General features: G+C 33.3%; 1 protein-coding gene across 2 annotated transcripts in view; it reads right to left on the bottom strand.

Annotated features, from left to right (window-relative positions):
* The window catches only part of LOC149801080 (uncharacterized), a 157,392-nt gene that overhangs the window by 30,029 nt on the left and 102,820 nt on the right, over positions 1-24,543 (bottom strand). Inside the window, exons 13-17 of one of the 2 annotated variants that reach the window (XM_089955114.1) lie at positions 21,226-21,346; positions 20,024-20,047; positions 12,330-12,430; positions 4,350-4,517; positions 2,728-2,766 (exon numbers count right to left, since the gene is read on the bottom strand). In XM_089955114.1, the coding sequence (XP_089811240.1) occupies positions 2,728-2,766; positions 4,350-4,517; positions 12,330-12,430; positions 20,024-20,047; positions 21,226-21,346 (453 nt within the window). The remainder of the gene's footprint in view (positions 1-2,727; positions 2,767-4,349; positions 4,518-12,329; positions 12,431-20,023; positions 20,048-21,225; positions 21,347-24,543) is intronic. The other variant, XM_089955115.1, reaches the window with a different exon arrangement.

The raw sequence follows: 24,543 nt of genomic DNA, 5'->3' as shown, positions 1-24,543 counted from the left end.
ATGCAAATTATAAACAATTGTACTGCAACATATTGTTGGAATATGTTTTTCACTACAACAATGCAAAAGATTTGTTTAATACCACCAACAAAAACATTTCTGTATATACAAGATATAAAATCTATGAAGAAAAAGCAACTACAAGTACAATCTATACTCATATACAAGTCCAACTGCAGACTGCACAGGCCCAGGTCTGTCACATAATGTGCCAGTAGATATGGGTCCATGCAGTTTGCTAGGACTAATCAGTAGAACAAACAAACACAGACTTGAATCTGCCAGTGCATTATATGATGGCAGTCCAAGGTTTATGTTGCTTGCAATTGGATCTGATTTGTACATGAATATATACGGTGGTTTAAAAAACTATATTACATAACAAAATGTCTAGTCTAGGTCTTTCAAAAATAAAAAGCTCAGTGCATAATACCATGATAAGACCATGATACAGCTTAATACATTTTTCAAAAAATATGAGATGGGCTTATTATAAGGTTAGGAATATATCGTAATCTCTGTGGTGGTCTTATTTTCAGGCATGCACTTAGTACTGGATAAATATGGTCAGCTGTGTATGATGTGCACTGAACTGCTGTCAATCGTCCTGATCTACTGGTATATTTTGTGCTGACATATTCGCATCTGAGTTGTTCAAAGTCGTGTGGATACCATACACATACATATAAATATGGCACTGGTTGCACATGATTTACTAAGTATTGCATGAAGTAAAATTTAATCCTCAATCATATTTTGAATTTTTTTAGTATATATTTCATCCAAGTTGGGGGAAAAATTGGATATACCATCTATACTTGCTTGTAAGTTGAGTCAAACTGCAAACAACAAAGATCATGATCTGCTGAGGAATAACGTGCCTGCAGATCAGAGTCTATGTTTTTTGTTCTACTTATTACTCCAAACAAACTGCACAAACCCAGTTCTGCCAGCACATTATGCAAGAGCAGATCTGGGTCTGTGCAGTTTGCAGTTGGTCTCATCTTATAAGCAAGTGCATACAGTATTAGTTTCATGTCTCCAAATTCCACAGATCCATATATTTGTGTCATAATCCTTACACTGTTCATGATACAGATGTCAGATCTGGCAAATGACTTTCTTATGGGATAAAGATTTGAGTACAGTTTCCAAATTTCTATGACTTAAGGGGGTCCTATGGCATGGTTACAGGCCACACAAAAAATACATACAGTGGCCTTAATCCTCTCTCTTGATTTAGGCAATTAATTTTAGAAATGTAACAAGTTTTTCAAAAATTAGCTTTGTCATACTGGGTGTAAAATAATGAGGTCTTTGTATGGAACGGATCTGAATCTTCTCACAGAACCCCCTTGAGTCCCAGTACAGGGACCAAAACATGAAACAATGAATGTCATTAAACCATGGTCTTGTGGTCATTAAATTAAAGGCTTTTCATGATACAACTTTTACATTCATTGACTTCTCTATCGACTGCAAGTTGGTAGCAAGTTTTCTCAATTCTGGTGCAACCCCAGCCTCTCCCAACCTCCTCATTACAGCCTCCAGACATGGTTATAACATCAAAAGTTCATGTATTCACCTTTTCTCGAAAATAATATTTCAAAGTTTTCTTGTTCCACAGGACTAAACACCTATGTAATGAGCTCTTGTTCTTAAAAGAATTTTGTGTCCAGATAAATTGTGTATTGATTTTAATCTATATACTGATTGTGAGTCCCTACATTGTTGTTATGCAATCTTGGTCTGCCAAAATACTTCAAAAAGAGATCTAATCCCTTGTTCTTAGTTTAAATAATGCCAGAGGCACATTAGGAGTTCTTATACATCTGGTGTTTAGAGCCTTGATGTACCGACATCAAAATTCAAAGGATGTGAGCGAAACCAATCAGATAAAGTAAACTAACAAGGCATTGGGGAGGGGTGGTGGTCAGAGTCCAAAAAGTTAAGTGCAAAACCTGAGCATTCATAGGAGATTTCATTCAATTTGGCAGTGCACAATAGATTTCGGAGACGGACAGGTATCCACCATGTTCCAGGCACAAGGAAGGTATGTGGAAGTGGGTTCAAAGGAAAGTCACTCCAAGTAATGTGTGGGATCAGATTAACTCATTAGAGATCATGTAATATGGAATCTGAGAGCTTTGAAAGGAAGCATTCATGATGCCAGCATAACAGCAGCCCAGACAGAAGGGGGAAGAAAAGATAAAAGTGGGAAGAAAGGAATAAAAGTGGGAGAAGGAAATTGAAGTGGGAAGAATTGAGGAAGCAGATGAGTACAAGAATGACCTAAGATCAACACTCTCACAAATAAATTGTATGTTTTTATTTGATGAGCTAATATGTTAAATGGGAGTTTTACCAACTAGGTATTTCTTCTCTCAGTCACATAGTGAGCTTGAGCTTTGACCTTTTCTCCCCAAAATTAATACGGCCCATCCAGAAAGTTTGGTAACTGATGATAGTGGACTACTTCAGTTATTATGTAGAAACAAAATTGGTAACAGATTGAATCATGGACAGACTGACAACTTTGTAAGATAATATTATCTGCCTTATGGTGCGTATATAAAAATCCATAAAACAAATTTAAATTTAATAATAAACTAAATTTTCTGATCTTCATTGCAAAGTTAGTTGTTTGAAATGTTAGCAAGCATTTATCCTAAGGTTTAACCAAAGAAAATGTTGTAATAAGCTCAAAATTATAACTCTATATCATACCTTCATCCCTATGACAAGGGTCATACCTCTCTTCCATTTCTTACAGAATTTAAATTTAAACGATTAATTATTAATAACATAAAAATACATAAAATAATAATTAAAAATAATGAACATGTCAATTCATACACAGTACATCGACCTTTATTTGCTGTTTACTGTAACCTTGCATTTATAAAGGAAATCCATCACCAAAGTTAATTAGGTGTAAATGTATTTTCACAATAAACATAAAAATATACAAGTAGTGGCAGATTACAAAATTGGTTACCAATAAAGTAGCTTGACATATGAAAACCACAAAATTTAGTAGTTGCAAATTAAAGGAGGATGGAAGTACTATTTTGAACAGCCAAGTTGTTCTTTAAATATTTCCATCCAGTCCAACTCATTTTAAGACGCTTCATTAAGTGTTTCTGTCAAATTTATGTAATTATACATAATACAAAAATGAAAATGGAATTCAGTTATGGACTGAGAAATCTAGATATTTAAAAATATTAGTTTCTGACAAGGTGAGCACACAGAGTTTGTGAAAAATCCATACTTTCTGTGTGCAATTGTCAGAGACAACACATTGACACGAACTCAGTAAGGTAATTGGTAAAAATTATGCAGAAAGTCTAGGTACTTATAACTTAAATGGCACTTTTGTGGTTGCTGCTGGCAACCTGTGACTTTGGCTTGATGTGGAACTCCTTGCTTGAAATATCCACTTATGTAAGTCTCTCAAATAAAGTACCCTAAGGTGCAACACTGGTGAAGCTCTGAATGTTGATTTTTGTGAAGAATGTTATTTTTATTTTTCTCTATTTTTAGTAACAGTGGACAAATTCTATTTAGCAGGTTTGAAAAAGAAGTCATTTAAAGACGTCCCTGTTTTTATTTCCATTGGCCATATTTAATAGTGAACTGTGTCTGTCAAATTTGGTCAAAGTCTGTTGTGGAAATGGTCGTTACAATTCTTTTAAGTTTTGGTAACAGTGGCCAGGTATTATGGCAGGTCAGCATCCTTTGTACAAATCTAAAATCTATTTCATGTCAATTTTGGTAACATTTGATTCAGTGGTTTTGGAGAAGAAGCTGTAAAATGAATTATCTAGTTTTAGTAACATTGGCTTTTCTGTTTTAAGTAATGGTGGCCATATCTGAAGGTAGCAAAATTTTGTACAAACTCTAAATGCCTTCCTGCCATAATGCTTTTAGTAAAATCTGTTAAAATTAAGATTTTACTATTTTTAGTAATGGAGGCTATATCTGATGGCAGATCATCATCATCATCTGTAGAAATTTAAAAGCCCCTCATACCGGTATGCTCTATATCAAATTTGGTTAAAATTGGTCTGGTTGGTTTTGAAAAGAAGTTTACAATGGCAATTGTTTGCAAAATGCACAACACACAATGAATACATAGATATATCATAAGTTTGCTTGGCCTTATGGCCCAACACAGCTAAAAATAGAACAACATTTCAACATCTTTACAAAAAAAGATGCTCAACATAATTTGACAGAATCAGCCAATATCATATATTTACAGACAACCTAAAGCCACACTATCTGTATGGGAAATTAGGCTTCAGTAAAATTAAAGGAACTTTTTATTCAATAAAATCATGTACCTTCTTTTCCCTCTCGTGTCTTTCTTTTATCGCCTCCTGCTCTTTCTCAATATCTGATTTATCATCCTTTTTCTTGCTCTTTCGGCTGGAGGTAGATTTGCTAACTGGGCTCTTCTTCCCCTGACCTTTTGGGTCATCAATTTTCTCCTTAGCTGCTGTCAACTTCTCCTAGAAGACAAATATATTCAAATAAGAAATGTATTGAGTGTATAATGAACCCTGTTTTAAAAGACCATCCATAGGATTTACTCTGCAAGTGGTCTTTGAAGACAAGTATGACTAAGTAATATGTAACATTTTAAGTGTCTGATGCAGGGTCAGATTCTGTGGTCTGTTAAAATAGGTGGTTTCATAATATAGGTTGTTTTTAGCACAGGCTTAAGTGTATGCAACACTCCCTAGCTATAAAGCCCCTCATTACAATACACTTCCTGTTATAAGGCAAGTACATGCATGGATCCATTTCATTAAATGGCAGTAACATTACATGTTCATCTACTTCATTATAAAGCAATCTCATTATAAGGCATACTGTGTTACATATCTCATGGGCATTGTGTTGTAATGAGGGAGTACTGTATTTTCTGCATTATCATATGGTAAAAGAGAAAAATGTTTATTTTCACATCAACCAAGTTGGCATGGTGTCAAAAGGCTTTAAATGCATCCACTAGGAAATATTGTGAGAACTTTAACTTTTTTTTACAGAACATTTGTAAATATCTGAAGAGGAATCTAACAATAAAATGGTTTATTTTATTTACAATATGTACTAAATGCATTCTATATAAAGATATACTGCATTATTCTGAATTTATTATTTGTCTACAATTTCACAGCCTGAACTACTCTGTTTTGTGATTTCATGCAGACACCAAAATACAAGATGACTGGATTTTCATGTAGAAAATGGTCAGATAAAGAACAACACAAAAAGTATTACAGCAAAACCCTGAATGACTATTAACACTTTTAACAATTATTGCTTTAAATGTATATTTATTATTAGTATTACTTTCAACTGGAGCAACTGCACAGTGGCTCACCATCACAAATTCCAAAAGCTTCAACTGCATATTCAAACCACCTAAACATACCTACCACCCACCCTGTATTCACCACCCAGTCCCAGATTGTGACCCAAGAGTGACCATAGAGTCCTAATGCAAAATCTATGTGTGTGTGTGTGTGTGTGTGTGTGTGTGTGTATGTATGTATATATATATATATATATATATATATATATATATATATATATATATATATATATATATATATATATATATATAAAGCATCTTCCCACAAACTCAGACTGCCTGCATATTTTAAATTCTACCTAAAGATATTATAATTGTAATTTAAATTTCTGATTATCTAACTGTTGACTTACTCCCTGGAATCCCACGCGTGGGCGTCATGGATTTGGTAGCGAAGGATTTATCTTCATATACAGATGTTTACCTCAATGAAAACATAAGTACAAAGTTTCGTGAATTTTTACCAAGGTGTTTAGAAGAAGTAGTAATGGACAGCTGAGCTGGATGGACAGACAGATGCAAGGTATTGATGTGTCTCTGATGAATTTTATAAAGTGTTTTTAAATAATTTTATTAGAGTGTTGCACATCCTACACCTCTAACAAAAAGGTTCTTTGTTTAAATATATTCCCTTCAGTATATTTGGAGTACAAATGAACAAAACAATATGTATTACCATCTTCTTTAATCTCCAAGTACCATGATCAGGGGATGTAACATTAGAAACCTAAATAAGCAGTTATTGACAAGATGACCCATGTCCGTGTGAAAACCAACAGCTGGGTTAACAACTCTTTTGAATGATTTTGACTGTATGACACTAAGTACAATAAAATAAAGCAACAGTGTTTCAGTTGTAGGGTTTATGGCACATCAGCACACTACTGGCTATATGTTGCTGATTCAAAGTAAAGCTCAAAAGTTTTAAATATAAAGAATTTTAAGAAACATATAGCAAGATAATGGCTTCCCCAAAACCTCATCAACATAAAGTACTAGACAATGACAGCTAACAAGTAAAGAAATGAATATATTGTAAAACGGTATATAAAAATAATATAAAAATGTAAAAATTTTAAACATACTATCATAATTTAATTACATAAACCACCATCCCTCAAAAAGTCTGATTTTTTTCTGATGGTGTGTCATAATGAAGTTTCTTCATTGAGTTCAGACCAAAATACTTCCATCTCACAGGATGAAGGTTCACACACTCTAGAAGAATTTATTCCACTATCTGTGGACACTGAATTGGTAAGCACTCTGGTTGAGGTTTATACTTTAGGAGCCATGCATGAGACGTGTATATGTGTCCTATACATGTTCACCATTATACCACCTCATCCATGCAATAATTGATGCCACTCGACAATCATGGCTTTGATGTTCTGAAGTTTATCTGTGGAGTTTTCATGATTTGTCAGGTATTAAGACCAGTCTTATTTACATATTTTAAGTCAGTACATAAATATGGAATCTTACATTTGGAAATGTTTGACTGTGGGGTAGCTTTGGCTGCTTCATCTGCCCTTTCATTAACCTTAATACCAAAGTGACATGGTAGCCATGAATACAGAATACATTTTTTCTAGATTGCATGAGCAAAACAATATTTATATAAGATATAAAATATTTAATGGATTGTCAAATTTCAGATTTTGCAAGGCTTTTAGTGTGGAAAGGAATCCCCAAAAATGACGTGTTGATGGAAGGAAGTGTCAATGCATTTCAAAGATCTGAGTATGCTTTTAATTTCGGTGATAAAAATAGTTTCTTTCTACAATACTGAATTGTGATGGTGTCAGAGGATGTTGCAATGGCTTTGTCTCCAAGACTTTTGAACTGTCAGTACAAAGGAATGTATAACTGTGATAGAAGGCCCTAATTTCATTGTATTTACTCTGAAAAAGAAGAGGACTTTTTAAAAAAATTCTAATGGTCTATCATTATTTTGGGAACATAGAATTTTGCAATACATTGTATTTGCTTCATTGATTTGTGTTGCCTCTAAGTAAGGATAAATTAGCATCACTAAAGGTGGAATGGGTACCAGTAATAGTATTTGTTGTAAGGTTTAATAACACGTTAGCACAATACTGGCTATATGATGTTGATTAAAAGTAAAGCTCTAAGCACGTATTTAAAAAGAACCCAAGCTAACATATCGGAAGGAAACATCTTCGCCAAAAACAAAGTTCTAAATGAAAAAGGTAAAAGATAATGAAGTGAAGACTCTCTAAAAAGTATATAAATAAAAGTAAAAGATATAACACGAAAAATCTTTAAAATATGGAACTGGAAAAAAAAGTCAAAGGACATATAATATATGCTTGTTTAAAGTCAGGTCCAACTACAATATTCACAAACCCAGACCTGTTGTTGGATAATATGCTGGCAGATGTGGGTCTGTGCAATTGGTTATGAGTAATCAGCAGAACAAACAACATAGGTCCTACTGCAAAATGTGCAGACTCAGATCTGCCACTGCATTATGCACCTGCAAATCAGGGTCTATATTGTTGAAGTTGGAGTCAACATTTAAGTGAGTATATATAGTACTTTACTCCAATTTGTTAAGGACACAAGCATTTGCAGAATAACTGTATGTACTTGCTTAAAAGTCAAGTCAAACTGCAAATAGCAAAGATCCTGATCTGCCATAGCATAATGCACCTGCATATCAGGGTTTATGTTGTTGGTTCTCCTGATTACTCCTAACCAACTGCACATACTGAAGATCTGCCAGTGCATTATGTGACAGCAGATCTGGGTCTGTGCAGTTTGCAGTCAGAATCAGCCTGTAAGCAGGGATATATTGTAGTAAAAAAAGTGAATAAAGTATCATCCATGATGAATATATATGAAAAAGCTATCATGGTATATTTCACTGATTCAAAAATTTCCCTAAACACGGCAATGTATGTAGTTAAGATCTTAATACTCATACTAAAATATGTACAATGTATCAAGAAATGCACCTGTTCAAATATTTTTAACCTTTAATACATATATAAATTGTTAAATGCCAGTATGCACTTATGTCTGATACTATGACAATGGTAACCATGTTGTTCAAGTGAGGTCTAAGTGACAGTCATAATCTGTCTGTGGTGATTACCTATGAATGAATTTTGTTTATTTCTATGTTTGAACAACACTGTTAAAGCAACATGCTGAGGAAACGATAGCGAAATGAATATTTGACAGACACACAGAGGCAGCTAGTCAGAGCTGGCCTGGGTGGGTATCGAACCTGTTATTCTGGCCTGGGTGGGTATCGAACCTGTTATTCTGGCCTGGGTGGGTATCAAACCTGTTATCCTTGGATTACTAATCTGACATTCTACCAAATGAGCTATCCATGCATTATTTCTTTCAATGAAATGAAGTAACTCCAAATAATATTATCTCTACAGTGGCTGTTACTTCCAGGTTGCTCAAAGAATGAAATACTCCCACCAGGTAAATCTAGTTTATTGAAATGGAAAATAATCTGAAACAGATTTTATAACTAATACTTCAAGGTTAACATCTGAACCATTTTAAATTCTGTAGACAATATTATTTTCTGCTATTGGAATTTGCTAATTACAAATTACAAAATTGAGGCTATGGGTTACAAATGTGCTATATTTACTTGAATTCTGTTTTCTAAAATTGAAATGCATAGGCAATTATCTATAGTAGCACCAATAACCTTCATCTTAGAGCCACTGACCTCAAAATCAATTGCGTTATTCCCTAAATTAAAGAGAATATATTAACCATACCATGTTGCAAAAAAATTAAAATTTGTTCATCACAACTTACGTTATGATCTGGAAATTAAAATGAAATGTCTTCTCCCTTTCTCAGTTTTTATTTTACAGCTCATGCATTTTTTAAGATGGCATCATCCAATGTCAATTATTTATATTTGTATCCACAGCCCTGTTACTGGTCAACCATGTGACTTGAATATACCTTTTTGTATGCAAATCTATTTTCAAGCTTGTGTATTGGGTTGGTAAATTGTTCAGTATATCACTGTTTTAATTTGGCATATATTACTTTTATTTTTCCTCATTTAATAATGTGTTCCCACCATTGACTGCAATTTATGCAAGCAGCTATACTTTCAGAATCACAGTACAGTGTGACCCCGCAATAACATGGTAGTTAGGAACCATAGAACCCAACCATGTTATAGACTGAACCATGTTATAAGCAACTAGGTCAGTTAGCTAAAGAAAATGATGGATGTACGCCAACAAATTTGCAGCAGGGATAGGTAATAAATGCAGGCAGTAAAATAAGTGCTTCATCTGCACAGTTACCATCTTAAATCAATGCATATTAAATGAGAAATACACCTGTAGTGAAAACAGAGAAGCCATATATAATAGTTTAGAGAACCACAAATTGGTACATGTATGTGAATATTGTTTATATATACATGTCTAATGTATAGCATGAATATAGTATCAACACCGTGTACTCACCAGCAAATCTCATTATATACATTGAATCATCAATACAAGTGATTCCATTGAAAATATGCACACACAGAGATTTAAAATAATAAATTTTGTTGCAGGTCATATAGGTCTGAATTCAGTGGAAAAACATAGCAAAATCATGTAATGAGTGACAAAACAATTTACTTTTCAGTACGTCCCAAGTTGGTAAAAGTTAGTTTGCGTTTTAAGCCGCTGTTGATTGCGTTTGGAAGCATAACCTTTTTCCCTGCAAAAAGGAAACTTTCAAGGCACAGTTAACATGTTCAAGTCACAATGGAAAATGCAAACATAGATCAGATTCCATTACTTTTATTTAAGTTTGGTACTGACTTCCACTGAAGAAAAGTACTTTGATTTTAGTGAAGATTGTAGTTGGCTTTCTTTGATGAAGTGTGCATGTGTTATTGAAGTAACAGCTAAGGACAGCTTTGGAGAACCAAACAAATGCCCATTTATTATTGTGGTGGCAACATCAAATAACTATACTTCATGACTGAGATTGAATTTTTTTCCATTGCTGAGTATGTTTTCATAACAATTGGTGCTTCAAAGGTAATGTTTTCTTTGAAATTTCAGCAAACTATTTTATCTGGGTACATTTTTAAAAAGGAATTGGCCATCGTTTGGTTGATTGTAGTTACAGTTCCTCCCTGCCTACTGAATAAACCAGTAAGTAAGATGTGTTTTTTTCTTTTCTTTTCTTTTTTATTTACATTTGTGGTAGCAGCATGATGCTGCCTCCCACATGTGTCAGAAATTTAACAAAGGGTCAATGGATGATAGAGATGCATGTGTTCTGGTCTGATGACAGGGATTATTACAGAAAATGTGAGCGTTCTGAAGGATTGAATTCTGAGTGAAAAGAAAAGGAATTTTACTTACCGTCCACATACAAATGTCAGTCTATGTAAATATAATAATTACTAGTGAGCGGCCGAAAATTTGACGAAAGATAGATTACAAGATAATGCCTCGTCCAGTTGATCTCCGTTACCAGAAATGTCAAAAACAAAAATGCAGATATCTAACAGCAAACAGTACTCATGCTAGATGTCAACATAAGTGGATTATGATACAACAATGCACTGTTTGTCAATATGGACAAAGAATTTGTTTACGTAACAATAGATAAAAATCAGTGTATTTTATATACAGTTTGCAGCTTCCTTTCATGGGACCTCTGAATTTCTCCACTCCAAACCAATGGTAGTATATACAAGTTTAAACAGCCAACAATGTTGCCAATAAAAAAAAATCACCAGGTGGTATATTTTGCCGCCATAAAGGGAAAAAAAAATCCAAGTGTGCAACACTGGCAAAGCTCTACACAATCCCAGAATAAACTTTTCTGCATGTTATTTTTTGTACTTTTAAGAAGGAAAAACTACTTTTTTGTGTATGAGAAAAATACATATAAAATTTCAGAAGCAACGCCACAATAATCTTGTACTATTCATATGTGATCTCTTCCCTAAAATGATAATAAACTTTTTGCATCTTTTTCATACTTTTAAGAAAGAAATATTTTTTTTTTGTGTACGAGAAAAATGCATGTACACAAAATTTTGAGAGCCACACCATGACCGTGTTATATCCAAATTTGTGTTATAACAGAGCATGCTATAGCAGGGTCACACTGTATTATGATGTCTTGAATACTGTTCATTTTCAGTCATCTTAAACTGTTTGAATACATCCAGAAAATACATTATGAATCACAAATTATAATCAGACATCAGAAACAAATCAACTGGAGAGCCAGTTACAATAGGAACTATTTTTAGTTTCAGCAATTTATAACATTTCTTAAATCCTTTTGGTCATATGATCCATCCATGCCATTACTGGACCCCTCCTGAATGGTTGTTGTTGTTAGTGGTTGGGTGTAATAAATTCATTTCGCTAAAGTTTATCATTTTCAACCGTTTCTTCTCCTTTGAGGATTATTATGTTGTCAGACATTTTTCATCCTCATGTGAAAAGGAAAACCCAAAGTATTAAATCTTAATACAAGTACTTAAGCGTTTTAAAATTCCATTCTTGAGAAGTATTTAAAGTTTAAATTTATACTGGAAAAATACAACCAACCCATTCATGAAAATTTCTGTGATAAAATGATTTACAGATTTCTAATTTTTTAGGATTTAGGTTATCCTTTTCTGTGGAACATTTTTGTTTGAGGTGTGGTTATCCTGCCTGTAGAATTTGTTACCTGTCATTTTTGTTTGAGATGTGGCTATCCTACCTGTAGAATTTGTTAACTGACATTTTTGTCTGAGGTGTTGCTTTCCCACCTGTAGAATTTGTTAACTGACATTTTTGTCTGAGGTGTTACTATCCCACCTGTAGAATTTGTTATCTGTCATTTTTGTTTGAGATGTGGCTATCCTACCTGTAGAATTTGTTAACTGACATTTTTGTCTGAGGTGTGACTATCCTACCTGTAGAATTTGTTTAGCCAGCTCTAACTCCTCCTCTGTCAGACCCTCTCCGATGCCATGTAAAGTTGGACCTGACAATGTGGCATCCACCATCTCGGACACTGCATTGTAACAAAAATGTTTTATAACACATATTCCAATTCAAACTAAATGCACATTTCCATCTTAAACATATTGAAAAGGAAGGTGATAAAATAAATATATCTGCCATAGTGTAAAACCTTTCAAGCATAAACCTTAGTCCATATTCTGTAGGAAAATATGCACAAAAAAGAGTTCTATGAATGATACATTATATACAGACTGGTATGGGGCAAAATATGCATAGACATGAGCTGTATGAAAATGGTACATTTTATACAGCCTGGAATGGAGGAAAATATGAGACTGCTCTGGTGGCCTAGTGGTTATAGCATCCGCCTTGGATGCAGGAGGTTGTGGGTTTGATCCTCGGTCGAGTCAAATCAAAGACTTACAAAAATGGTCCTGACAGCTACCTCGCTTGGTGCTCAGCATTAAGAGGTTAGTGTTAGGACTGATCAGCCTGGTGTCAGGATAATGTGACTGGGTGGGACATCATGCTACATGTCTGTGACATGATGCACCAGTGCTAAACATCACTATAAACTGTCACACTGCAGACATCATAGTAATATGACTGAAAAATTGTTAAAGCTACATTAAAAATCCAAATCACACACACACACACACACACACAGAGGAAAATATGCATAAACAAGAGCTCTATCAACCATAATTATATTTAATAGTCCTCTACATTATAAGGCACAGGCTGAAAGGATGCTTGGCACTGGATATTGCTGACCAATGGGTCTCAATGACCTTGACCTTTTATTATGCAGAAATTATTATTTTCTGATTAGACTCAACATGCCCTAGACCATTTATTTTGAAGCGCCAAACTCTACAGGTTTTTTCTTTATTACCTAAAGTGCCAGTAATCCACAAGGGTAAGTCAAGGAATTTAATATCTAGAACAAACATCATCATGCAAAACAAGCCCTCTCCAAACTTTGGTAAAGATATGTGATCTCAAAGTCAAGTTATTATGCTGAAAACATTTTTCTCATTTGGACTTGTAGATCTTGATTGTTGGCTGCAAAATCAAGTATAAGCCATGTAAAAACTTTGGTGTTGGTACATGGTTGAGAACTGAAATTATTATTCAGAAATGACTGGTTCATTTTTCTGTCAGTGACATTTGACCTTATGACCCACAAACTGATAGACCTGTTTCTTACTCCAACCGCAAGCCATCCACAGGGTTTAGACCTGCTATGTGAATCTGAACTAAAGCTACTGTGCAAATAACATTTCTGTCAAGCCCACATTAGTCTGAAGCAAGACACAGCAGTCACTTCTCCAGCACAAATGTCACCGTTATCAAAAGTCTGTTACGGTTTACCAGTAGTTAAAATTTTTAATTTGCAAATATTTCCTAAACACCTTAAAGGTTTTCTGCGCACTTGAGATAAATTACTAAGAAATTAAGACAATTCATTGTATGACATAACCTTCTGACCCCAAAGCTAAGAGGCTTCTTCCGTACACCATGTGCTATCCATAAAAGATCTGTGGTATAGAATGTTAATGGACAGAAACCATTTTTTTTTATTTTGGTCGCAGTGGCCTTAATTATTTTACCTTTTGATGCACAATGGACAGGTTTCTTCTTTAAGCCAAATGCATCCAGATGTTAGTGTTTAAAAATGAGGTCAAAGTGACCTACTTTGTAAGGCCGAGTTACTTTCCCTGAGATGATTCCTAATACCAATCCTCATGAGTTATGGTGAAACTGGGTCAAAGATATTATGGGCATAATTAACCAATGAACACAAACAAACACATGAACACATACAAACACATGAACACATACAAACAAATGAACACATACAAACACATGAACACATACAAACAAATGAACACATACAAACACATGAACACATACAAACACATGAACACATATAAGCATATGAACACATACAAACATATGAACACATACAAACAAATGAACACATACAAAGACATGAACACATATAAGCATATGAACACATATAAACACATGAGCACATACAAACATATGAACACATACAAAGACATGAACAGATACAAAGACATAAACACATACAAACACATGAACACATACACATATGAACATATACAAACACATGAGCTCATACAAACATATGAACACATGCAAACATATGAACACATACAAACATATGAGCATATACAAACACATGAACACATACAAACATATGAACACTTACAAACACACGAGCACATACAAACATATGAACACATGCAAACATATGAATACATATAAACGTATGAACACATACAAACACATGAGCACATACAAACAAAAGAAATTAAGACAATTCATTGTGTGACATAACCTTCTGACCCCAAAGCTAAGAGGCTTCTTCCATATACCATGTGCTATCCATAAAAGATCTGTGGTATAGAATGTTAATGGACAGAATCCATTTTTTTTTATTTTGGTCGCAGTGGCCTTAATTATTTTACCTTTTGATGCACAATTAACAGGTTTCTTCTTTAAGCCAAATGCATCCAGATGTTAGTGTTTAAAAATGAGGTCAAAGTGACCTACTTTGTATAAGGCCAAGTTACATTCCCTGAGATGATTCCTAATACCAATCCTCACGAGTGATGGTGAAACTGGGTCAAAGATATTATGGGCATAATTAACCAATGAACACAAACACATGAACACATACAAACACATGAACACATACAAACATATGAACACATACAAACACATGAACACATACAAACACACGAACACATACAAATATATGAACACATACAAACAAATGAACACATACAAACATATGAACACATACAAACATATGAACACATACAAACAGATGAACACATACATAATATCATTTAGTGCATATGACTTGTTAATTTATCACTAGACATAACTATGCACACAAGAAGTTTTGCTCAATAGGTGCATTGCATTTTAGCCCAGACATGGAAAAGGGATGGATAGATAGATGGATCAAGAAATATAGCCACAAATGAGAATGTATATATTGGCAGACAGATACAATGAATTCCATATGATGCCTACATCTTGCAGTTGTATCAGTGACAAATTTTTGAAAAGGAACCAGTTGCTATATGCAGTGGTGTTATGGTTGAAGTATATGTGAATTAACATTGATATACTATGAGCAGTGTTAGGACAAAGATATAAATATGTTAAAGACAAAATGAATTTAAATTCAACTCAACAAGTCATTAAAGCCAAGGAAAAATAACCTGATAAAAAACATTCTACAAAATAAACCCCGCTAAACAAACTTGTGCACAAACATGAAAGCTTGTAGTACAAGTGAACTGTTTCCACACAGATGTATATTCTTCAAGGACAAATTTTATTTTCATTGGAAAAAGCATGGAAACCCTGGAAAATTCATGGCTAGAAATACTGGTACATGTACAAGTTGTCCAATGAATGTTTCTGAGCTTTATCCACGAAGTATGGGTGAAAAGCATGGAAAATGCACCAAAATTCACCAAACTTTTTTTTACAAATCAAGTTTTGACCTAATTTTGTATATGAGGCTAAAAAGGATGGAAAATGACTGTAAACAGTGAAACTTGTACAAGGATCAATACTGACTGTAAACAGTGACACTTGTACAAGAATGGAAACTGTAAACAGTGAAACTTGTACAAGGATCAATACTGACTGTAAACAGTGACACTTGTACAAATTGACCCAACAACAGATGCATGCCTGGAACTATACTTCAGGGTAAAGAAAGTGAAAAAGTCATGTGGCATATTTCATTGAACCATATCAAATATAACAGTGGAGAGAGAAATCAACATTTTATTCCATCAGTGCATTTTTGGAGTAAATATTTATAACATAAATGTTCTCAATAATTTTGACTGAAAATATGTGCAAAGAGACAAGATGTAAGGATATTGCAGTTACAGCAAAGTCATACATTCTGGTAAGTTTAATTCCTATTTTATCATAACTTATGGAAATGTATAATACCCAGTCACCAAAATGAAAATGTTCCTGATAAAACTGTACCATTACCTCCATGCACACCTGATAAATCTGTACCATTACCTCCATGCACACCTGATAAAACTGTACCATTACCTCCATGCACACCTGATAAAACTGTACCATTACCTCCATGCACACCTGATAAAACTGTACCATTACCTCCATGCACACCTGATAAAACTGTACCATTACCTCCATGCACACCTGATAAAACTGTACCATTACCTCCATGCACACCTGATAAAACTGTACCATTACCTCCATGCACACCTGATAAAACTGTACCATTACCTCCATGCACACCTGATAAAACTGTACCATTACCTCCATGCACACCTGATAAAACTGTACCATTACCTCCATGCACACCTGATAAAACTGTACCATTACCTCCATGCACACCTGATAAAACTGTACCATTACCTCCATGCACACCTGATAAAACTGTACCATTACCTCCATGCACACCTGATAAAACTGTACCATTACCTCCATGCACACCTGATAAAACTGTACCATTACCTCCATGCACACCTGATAAAACTGTACCATTACCTCCATGCACACCTGATAAAACTGTACTATTACCTCCATGCACAACTGATAAAACTGTACCATTACCTCCATGCACACCTGATAAAACTGTACAATTACCTCCATGCACACCTGATAAAACTGTACTATTACCTCCATGCACACCTGATAAAACTGTACTATTACCTCCATGCACACCTGATAAAACTGTACCATTACCTCCATGCACACCTGATAAAACTGAACCATTACCTCCATGCACACCTGATAAAACTGTACTATTACCTCCATGCACACCTGATAAAACTGTACCATTACCTCCATGCACACCTGATAAAACTGTACAATTACCTCCATGCACACAAAAATCACATTGTAGATATAAGATATTTTTATAGCCTGGAGAAAAATAATTTAAACCTGCAAATGTGCCTTCAATGTGAATAATCATAAGTAATTAAAAACTGTAATTTGTAGTCAACCACATCTCTACAAGAATCATGATTTTATATATATATATATATATATATATATATATATATATATATATATATATATATATATATATATATATATATATATAGCATGTACGCTGTATCAATGGTATACCATGAGATGTATAAATGTTTCATTACAAGGAAAGGGAGTTAATATATGCTTCGGGCAACTGTTTATTGACTGAGTGAATGAACTCCTCACATCCCTGTGAGTGTGTCCACTACATAACGTAGCTCTACACCTTTTGTTGTTGTTCACAATAACATTTATAAATTCATAAGTTGATTGTTGTCTTTTTAAGTTTATATTTTTATTCACATTGATTAAATCAATATAAGACACACTCATGATTCAATCATGAAAGATTGTTTTTAGGAAGAAAGTAGAGCACTATGAACATGCTAAATTCTTGTACACACTGAACGCTCAGGTATTCACACACTGGCATATGAAAATTAAATGTCGAATAGAAACAAAGTGAAATGATGAATCAACAAGAAGTAATTAAAACATTTTAATATATTTACAGTTGATCTAAGTCATTATTCTGCTTTAGTTAAATTTATTACTATTGACCATAAAATTTTCTCTGTCTCTCTGTCTGTTTGTCTCTCTCTCTCCTTCCTTTTCCTTTGGATAGATTAACTTAACTTTACCATCATTCATAGGTCCAGAGACAATGTTGTATGACACAAGTGAAAATCCCCAATCTTGATACGATGGTCCAAAGATAGGGAGAGAGAGAGAAAAAGAAAGAGAGGGGCAGCAGGGGCGCCGTTTGGACATTTTCATATTTAAATAATAAAAATTGATTTTTAGAACATTATAATAGGTTATAGAAACAATTATGAAACAACAACAATAAAGCATTAAAATTGTTACAGTGTGTGTGCCTCATAACTGAAAAATTTAACTTATAGTGTCGAAATGTTATCACAACTATGTATCATTGATATTATAAACACTGTAGATAAATCCCAAGGAAAGTGTAAACATACCGTCATGATGAACCATATTCCTGTAGGTTACTTAGTGCAAGTTCAGTTTTAAGGTTTTCATCCAACCCAAATATTTTTTCTCTCTCACTCCATATTTCCTACATATGTTGCCCCTTATGCATGACAAGGGAGAGGGGAACGGAAAAAATAAAGGATTGCGATGAAATCATGTACAATGTTAAATCCATTTAGAAAAAAGGGACTATTAAAACTGTTTAATGTTATTTTCTTATGTCATTATTGATTAATGAGAGGAAATTCATCATTGATCTATATGTCTGCATTTGAAAGAATGTTTGTATATTCAGATCATTGCACCAATAGTACTGGTATATCAATTTGCTTTATGCTTTACCGTCATTCATACATCCATGTTATTTTTAATGTATGTGGTCTGTATACATACATACATACATACATACATACATACATACATACATACATACATGCACATATATTATAAAACAATGAACCTAACAGCCCATCAACATCATGCTGATGTAACATCTAGAAATTTTCTAGGGTGTAATTACTGTACAGACACATTATCCAGTCTATCTCCAGCCTCTTTTTTTGTATGCAAATATACAACCTGTCATGAAGAATGTAAAAAATGTCCACTCTTTTTTTCGTGGATCAGATGTAAGATGGCTATTCTTTTTCCAGAACAGTCAGTGGAATATATCCAGCCTATTCATGGACAGGATGGAGAAAGTCCAACTAGTTCCATGGACATACCATGGTCAGGATAGAAAATGTACAATTCTATTCCAGAGGCAAGATGGAAAATGACCATTCTATTCCATGGACAACACAGGCATTTTCAAGCCTCTAATTTCCAGATATTTAAAATGAAATTGGAAAACTGTCCATATTCTCAAACCGTTACTATGAACACTATTTCCAAGGAAAAACCATGGTGCCAGTGTTTACAGCATGGAAATGGTACAGCAAGGCATTAACAGCAATTCAACAACATCCCAACTTCTTTTCCTTTATTTCTTTATTATCTCAAAAAGTGTAACTTTCGAATATTACAGCATTTGGTAGTTAACAAAGAAGAATACTCCCACCTCATTACTGAAAGCCTAGCTCACACTGTTTAGGCATCTTCCTGGTGGATTTATACCCAACTGAAACATTTTAATAAAGGACACTTGAATGATGTCCCTTTAATACAGGTCTTCTGTATACAAGGTACAATATTTAAATAAAGTAAGAAAAGGGATTTTAAAAATAGCACAGATAACGTACAGTGGATGCTTGATGAGATATACCAAAGGTTCACTCAACTTTATGGCCATTTGAGCTAACAATAGGCAAAACAGATTTTGTTTTCTGTCATTTGCAATTTTGTTATTTTTTCATCAATTTTTTCCATCTGGTAGTTGGAACACCACTACTATCCTTACAGAGGCATGAATGGGAGCTTCTCATTAAAAACTGATAAGGACCTTCACCAGAATAATAATTCTTGAATTTCTTGTATGTGATGACAAATTTAAAGTGACTAATCCCAGTGCTATGTAATTTGATCAAACAAACCATTCCCATAACCATTACAATCAAAAACTTGATACCTTTTCCATTTACAATGAACCCTCCTGCAATGGATACATCATGAAGGTAAATTTGAGATTATGCTTTTCAACAGTTGATAAAAAATATCCTTAACTAAGAGTACTTGACCATTCAATTTCCTTCACACTTTCTTATTTAAGCAATGCACTCTCATTGATTATCCATTCACTGTGTTATCTTTTGTATGTGCAACTACTTATCCAAACAGCTTGAAAAAGCCAAATCTAGCTGAATCAATTAACAAAGAATTTTTTTATCAAGTCTTCCTTAAAAGTTAATATTTCTTTTTTTTAAAATCTGGTATTTCTTAAAATGTAGCTTTTCTTTTTTTAGTTTTTTTTCTTCATAATCCACTGTATCTAAAGAGTTGTTGAATTAGAAGCACACATATACAGTAATGGTTATCATTTCATTATTAGGACAAAACTTTCATTCACTTAACCTGTCCAAGATTTTAACAACATTAATATCATCCCTGATGTCAACCAATCAAAACACACTATTCATGATTCTGATGATGTAATTTTACTGTACTTCTATCTCAAATTTTCTTTCATTTCATTGATAAATATAAAAAAGCTGGTTTAGTTTCATTGTCAAGAAATATAATTATAAGCATAAAAGAAATGATGGACTCAATTTTGTCATTTATATTTATTTCCAATGATCTGATATTAATTAAGAAAAAGTTTTTAACATAGAACTAAAGATGAGGTTTGGCTGTGACATGTGTAAAAATGTTACCAATATTCAGTATTATGTAATTAGATAAAACTGTCCAACATGTAACAAGAAAACTTTGCAATTATTAAGAACTTGTATACATGCAAACTAAAGTGAAGTAAAGACCATGAGTTTAATTTCACAAAACATTATAATTTTATGCAGATATATTTTGTAATGTTGTCTGCTTATGAAAAATAAAAAATGTCTAAATATCATGCACAAAAACTCCATACGAAAATTTATGAAAAACTTTGTGCAAGTTATTGGGAGGAAACATAGACTCAGTGTCTTGATTTTGCTGCTTGCAAGAAAATTTAAACTTTGTACACTGATAAATAATTTGCAATATATGTGGATATACATTTATAGCAAGTTTGCAACTTTCCTTACTGTTTTGAGGAAAATTTGTATGATATAAATTTATAAATTTCTGTGATTTGCAGATAAAGAATGTTAATAAAAATATGAATCTTACTTCTCTCCATTTCTTTTTCTAGTTCTTCCTTGGATAAGCTTGGTCTGCGAGTCAATGCATCCTTCATGTGTTCAGGAATCTTTAAAGAATCTCTTCTCTTTGATCCAACTGAACTTGTTGTCTGCAAATCAAGTGTACATATACAGTGGCAACTGGTTCCAAATGAAAATGAACATCACAACTACCAACATCTACATAAACCAATTTATAACATATGAATTAAGGAAATTTCTAAAGAATACTTAAATTAATTGGAGACAGTTCATTAAAAAATGATATTTCAATGAAACAAATTTTGATTTTGTATGAATTTTTAATTACTAATTATAGCCATGCAATTCTAAGTTATTGCTTATAAATGCCTAGAAATGTATTATAATAACAAGCCTTGATGATGAAGAAGTAAAATGATAGACATTATGGGAAATGAAAAAACATAAAACACAAGCAATAATTTCCTTCCACCTGCAAGGCTTCTATTGATCTTCTGTATTTGCCTATAAATTTGAAAATGAAATTCTTTGTAGAGTTTATTCAAGACCTTTCCAACTGAAACCATCAATAATGAGACTCTTTAAAAAGTCATGGGAATCAAGGGAACCATGACCAAAATTTCAGGGAATATTGACTCTTTTTAGAAAACATGAAACAGAGTGCATACTGGTAGTATCCAGAAAAAAAAATCAGATTTTCTTTGAAATGGGAACAATTTTTTTTTTAACATCATCTTTATCACAATTTTATTTATAGAACAGTGTAACAATGACTTCAATGTTTAAAAGCCACAATCATTGTATATATTTATGTATAACAGCATGTCAGCACAATATTGGTTAAATGGTGCCAATCAAAAGTTAGGCTCTAAAATGATGAAGATAAAGAACTACAATTTCTTGCAAGACAAAATCTTCCAAATAAACATATTTAAAAAAATTAAAGATAAAAGTCACATGCTAACATTCTGTCCCAGGTATATAATATAAAATGTAAAGGTAAAAAAATCATAAAAATATACAATTTGTTGTTTTGTAATCTACATTCTGTCAAAATGTCCATAATTTTTCTGACAGTATATCATCAGAAAATTTCTTAAAGGGCTTCAAATTAAAAACAGGCATAAGTCAAATGAATGATTCTGCTGTCAGTGGACACTGGCAGGGTATGCATTCTGGTAAAGGTTCACCCTTTAATATGTATGCATTGGTCAGGTATGTGTGTTTCATATGCAATCAGCACAAACGCTGCCATCTCTGTGTTTTGTTCTATACGAGATATGCCACTCTCCAATGACGGGATTAATGTTCCAAAGCTTGTTTGTGAAGTGTGTTCATTACATGTGTTTTGCCAACTTTACAGGCAAAATGCAACTATATCAGGTTTAAAGAAAGTATAAAAAATCATCCATGTAGAAATGGGTGATTTTTGGACATTGTCAACTGATTTTTTATCCCCTTTCATTACCTTTAATACCAATCTGATCAGGCAATTAACAGTACAAAATATTTTTCCATATTGTAGGACCAAATCATACTTCTCTAAGATTTCTTAATCACACATTAACAGGTTGTCTAATGAAAGGTTTTACAAGACTTTGAGCATGCAAAGGAAATCCAAAAAGATAATAAAAATTTGTTCTTTTTAAAAGAGGTTTCAAAATAGTTCAAAGATTCAAGCAATGCATATTAAATGAGAAATACACCTGTAGTGAAAACAGATAAGGCATATATAATATTTTACTTTATTTAGAGAACCACGAATTGGTACACATACGTGCAAAATGTTTATATACACATATTTTATGTATAGCATGAATAGAGTATTAACACTGTGTACTCACCCGCAAATCTCATCACATACATTGAATCCACAATACAAGTAATTCCATTGAAAAAATCCACACACATTTAAAATATTCAATAATTTTGTCACAGGTCATATAGGTCTGAATTCAGTGGATAAACAATGCACTGTTAAGATAGTTTGTCAATATGGACAAAGAAATTGTTTATTTAACAATAGATAAATTTCAGTGCATTTTATATCAGGTTTGAATTTTCTTTCATGGGGCCTATGAAATTCTCCTCTCCAAACCAATGGTTGTATATGCAAGTTTAAACAGCCAACAATGTCGCCAATGAAAGAAAAATCACCATATGTTATATTTTGCCGACAATTAGGAAAATAAACTCACAGTTTGTAACATTGGCGAAGCTCTACGCAATCCTAGAATAAGCCTTTTACACTTTTTTTTGGTACTTTTAAGAAGAAAAAACTTTGTTTTTGTGTATGAGAAAAATACATATAAAATTTCAGGAGCCACTCCATGAACTTCTTGTATTATTCATGTGCGATCTCTTCCCCAAAATGATAATACACTTTTTACAGTTTTTTTCGTACTTTTCAGAAAGATTTTTTCTTCATGTGCGAGAAAAATATATGTATATAAATTTTTGTGAGCCACGCTGCGACCATATTATATCCAAATTTGCGTTATAACGGAGCATGCTATATCAAGGTCACACTGTACCATCATTACCCACAAATTTCATATGCTCTAATTTTGCATCTAATCTATCCATCCAATTATAATTCTTGTTTACTCTTTGAACTTACATAAACTTTATATTCTTACTCAACTCTGAAAAACGTATACTCCAAAGTTAGCATTTTCAAGGTGTTTTTCCAATCATAAGCAGATGGCAAAAGTGCATTCCAAATGAGTGCATGTAAAACATACATATATATACTACACATTGTACACAGTTCAATGTAGAATAGGAATTGATTGATGGATGGATGGTCACACACACCTGGCATGAAAGTAATTGTTGTATTTCCACCAAAGCAAACTTGACCAAACCTTGAGTATCTTACCTACTCACTTATAAGAGGAGTTCAACTGCAAAATGCACAGACCCAGATAATGCGCTGACAGATCTGGTTCTGTGCCATTTGTTAGGAGTAATCTGTATAACAAACAACATAGACCCTAATCTGCAGTTGCATTATGTTATGACAGATCTGGATCTTTGTTGTTTACAGTTTGACTTGACTTATAAGCAAATAGAAATGGTAGATAATACTGTATTGTTTATAATGAAACAATCACTATTTAAATATGCCAAAGGTTAATCCTGGGCATTGAAGGATGGACTGATGGATGAATTAAGACAGATAGATGGATTGACTCGGAAATACACACAGATGACAAAGTGAAAAATGAGCTTCAGAAAAGTTTGGGAAGGTAATATCTGAAATCTATGGGTCTGAAGTAGACAAAATCTGTTTTTAAAAATGGCATAAATAATCAAACAATCA

The sequence above is a fragment of the Sinohyriopsis cumingii genome, chromosome 4 (genome assembly GCF_028554795.1).
Source record: "Sinohyriopsis cumingii isolate HCF-2022 chromosome 4, ASM2855479v2, whole genome shotgun sequence".
Taxonomy (NCBI): Eukaryota; Metazoa; Mollusca; class Bivalvia; order Unionida; family Unionidae; genus Sinohyriopsis; species Sinohyriopsis cumingii.
Note: the sequence above shows the minus strand (reverse complement) of the source record. Positions and strands in the feature narration are given on the sequence as shown.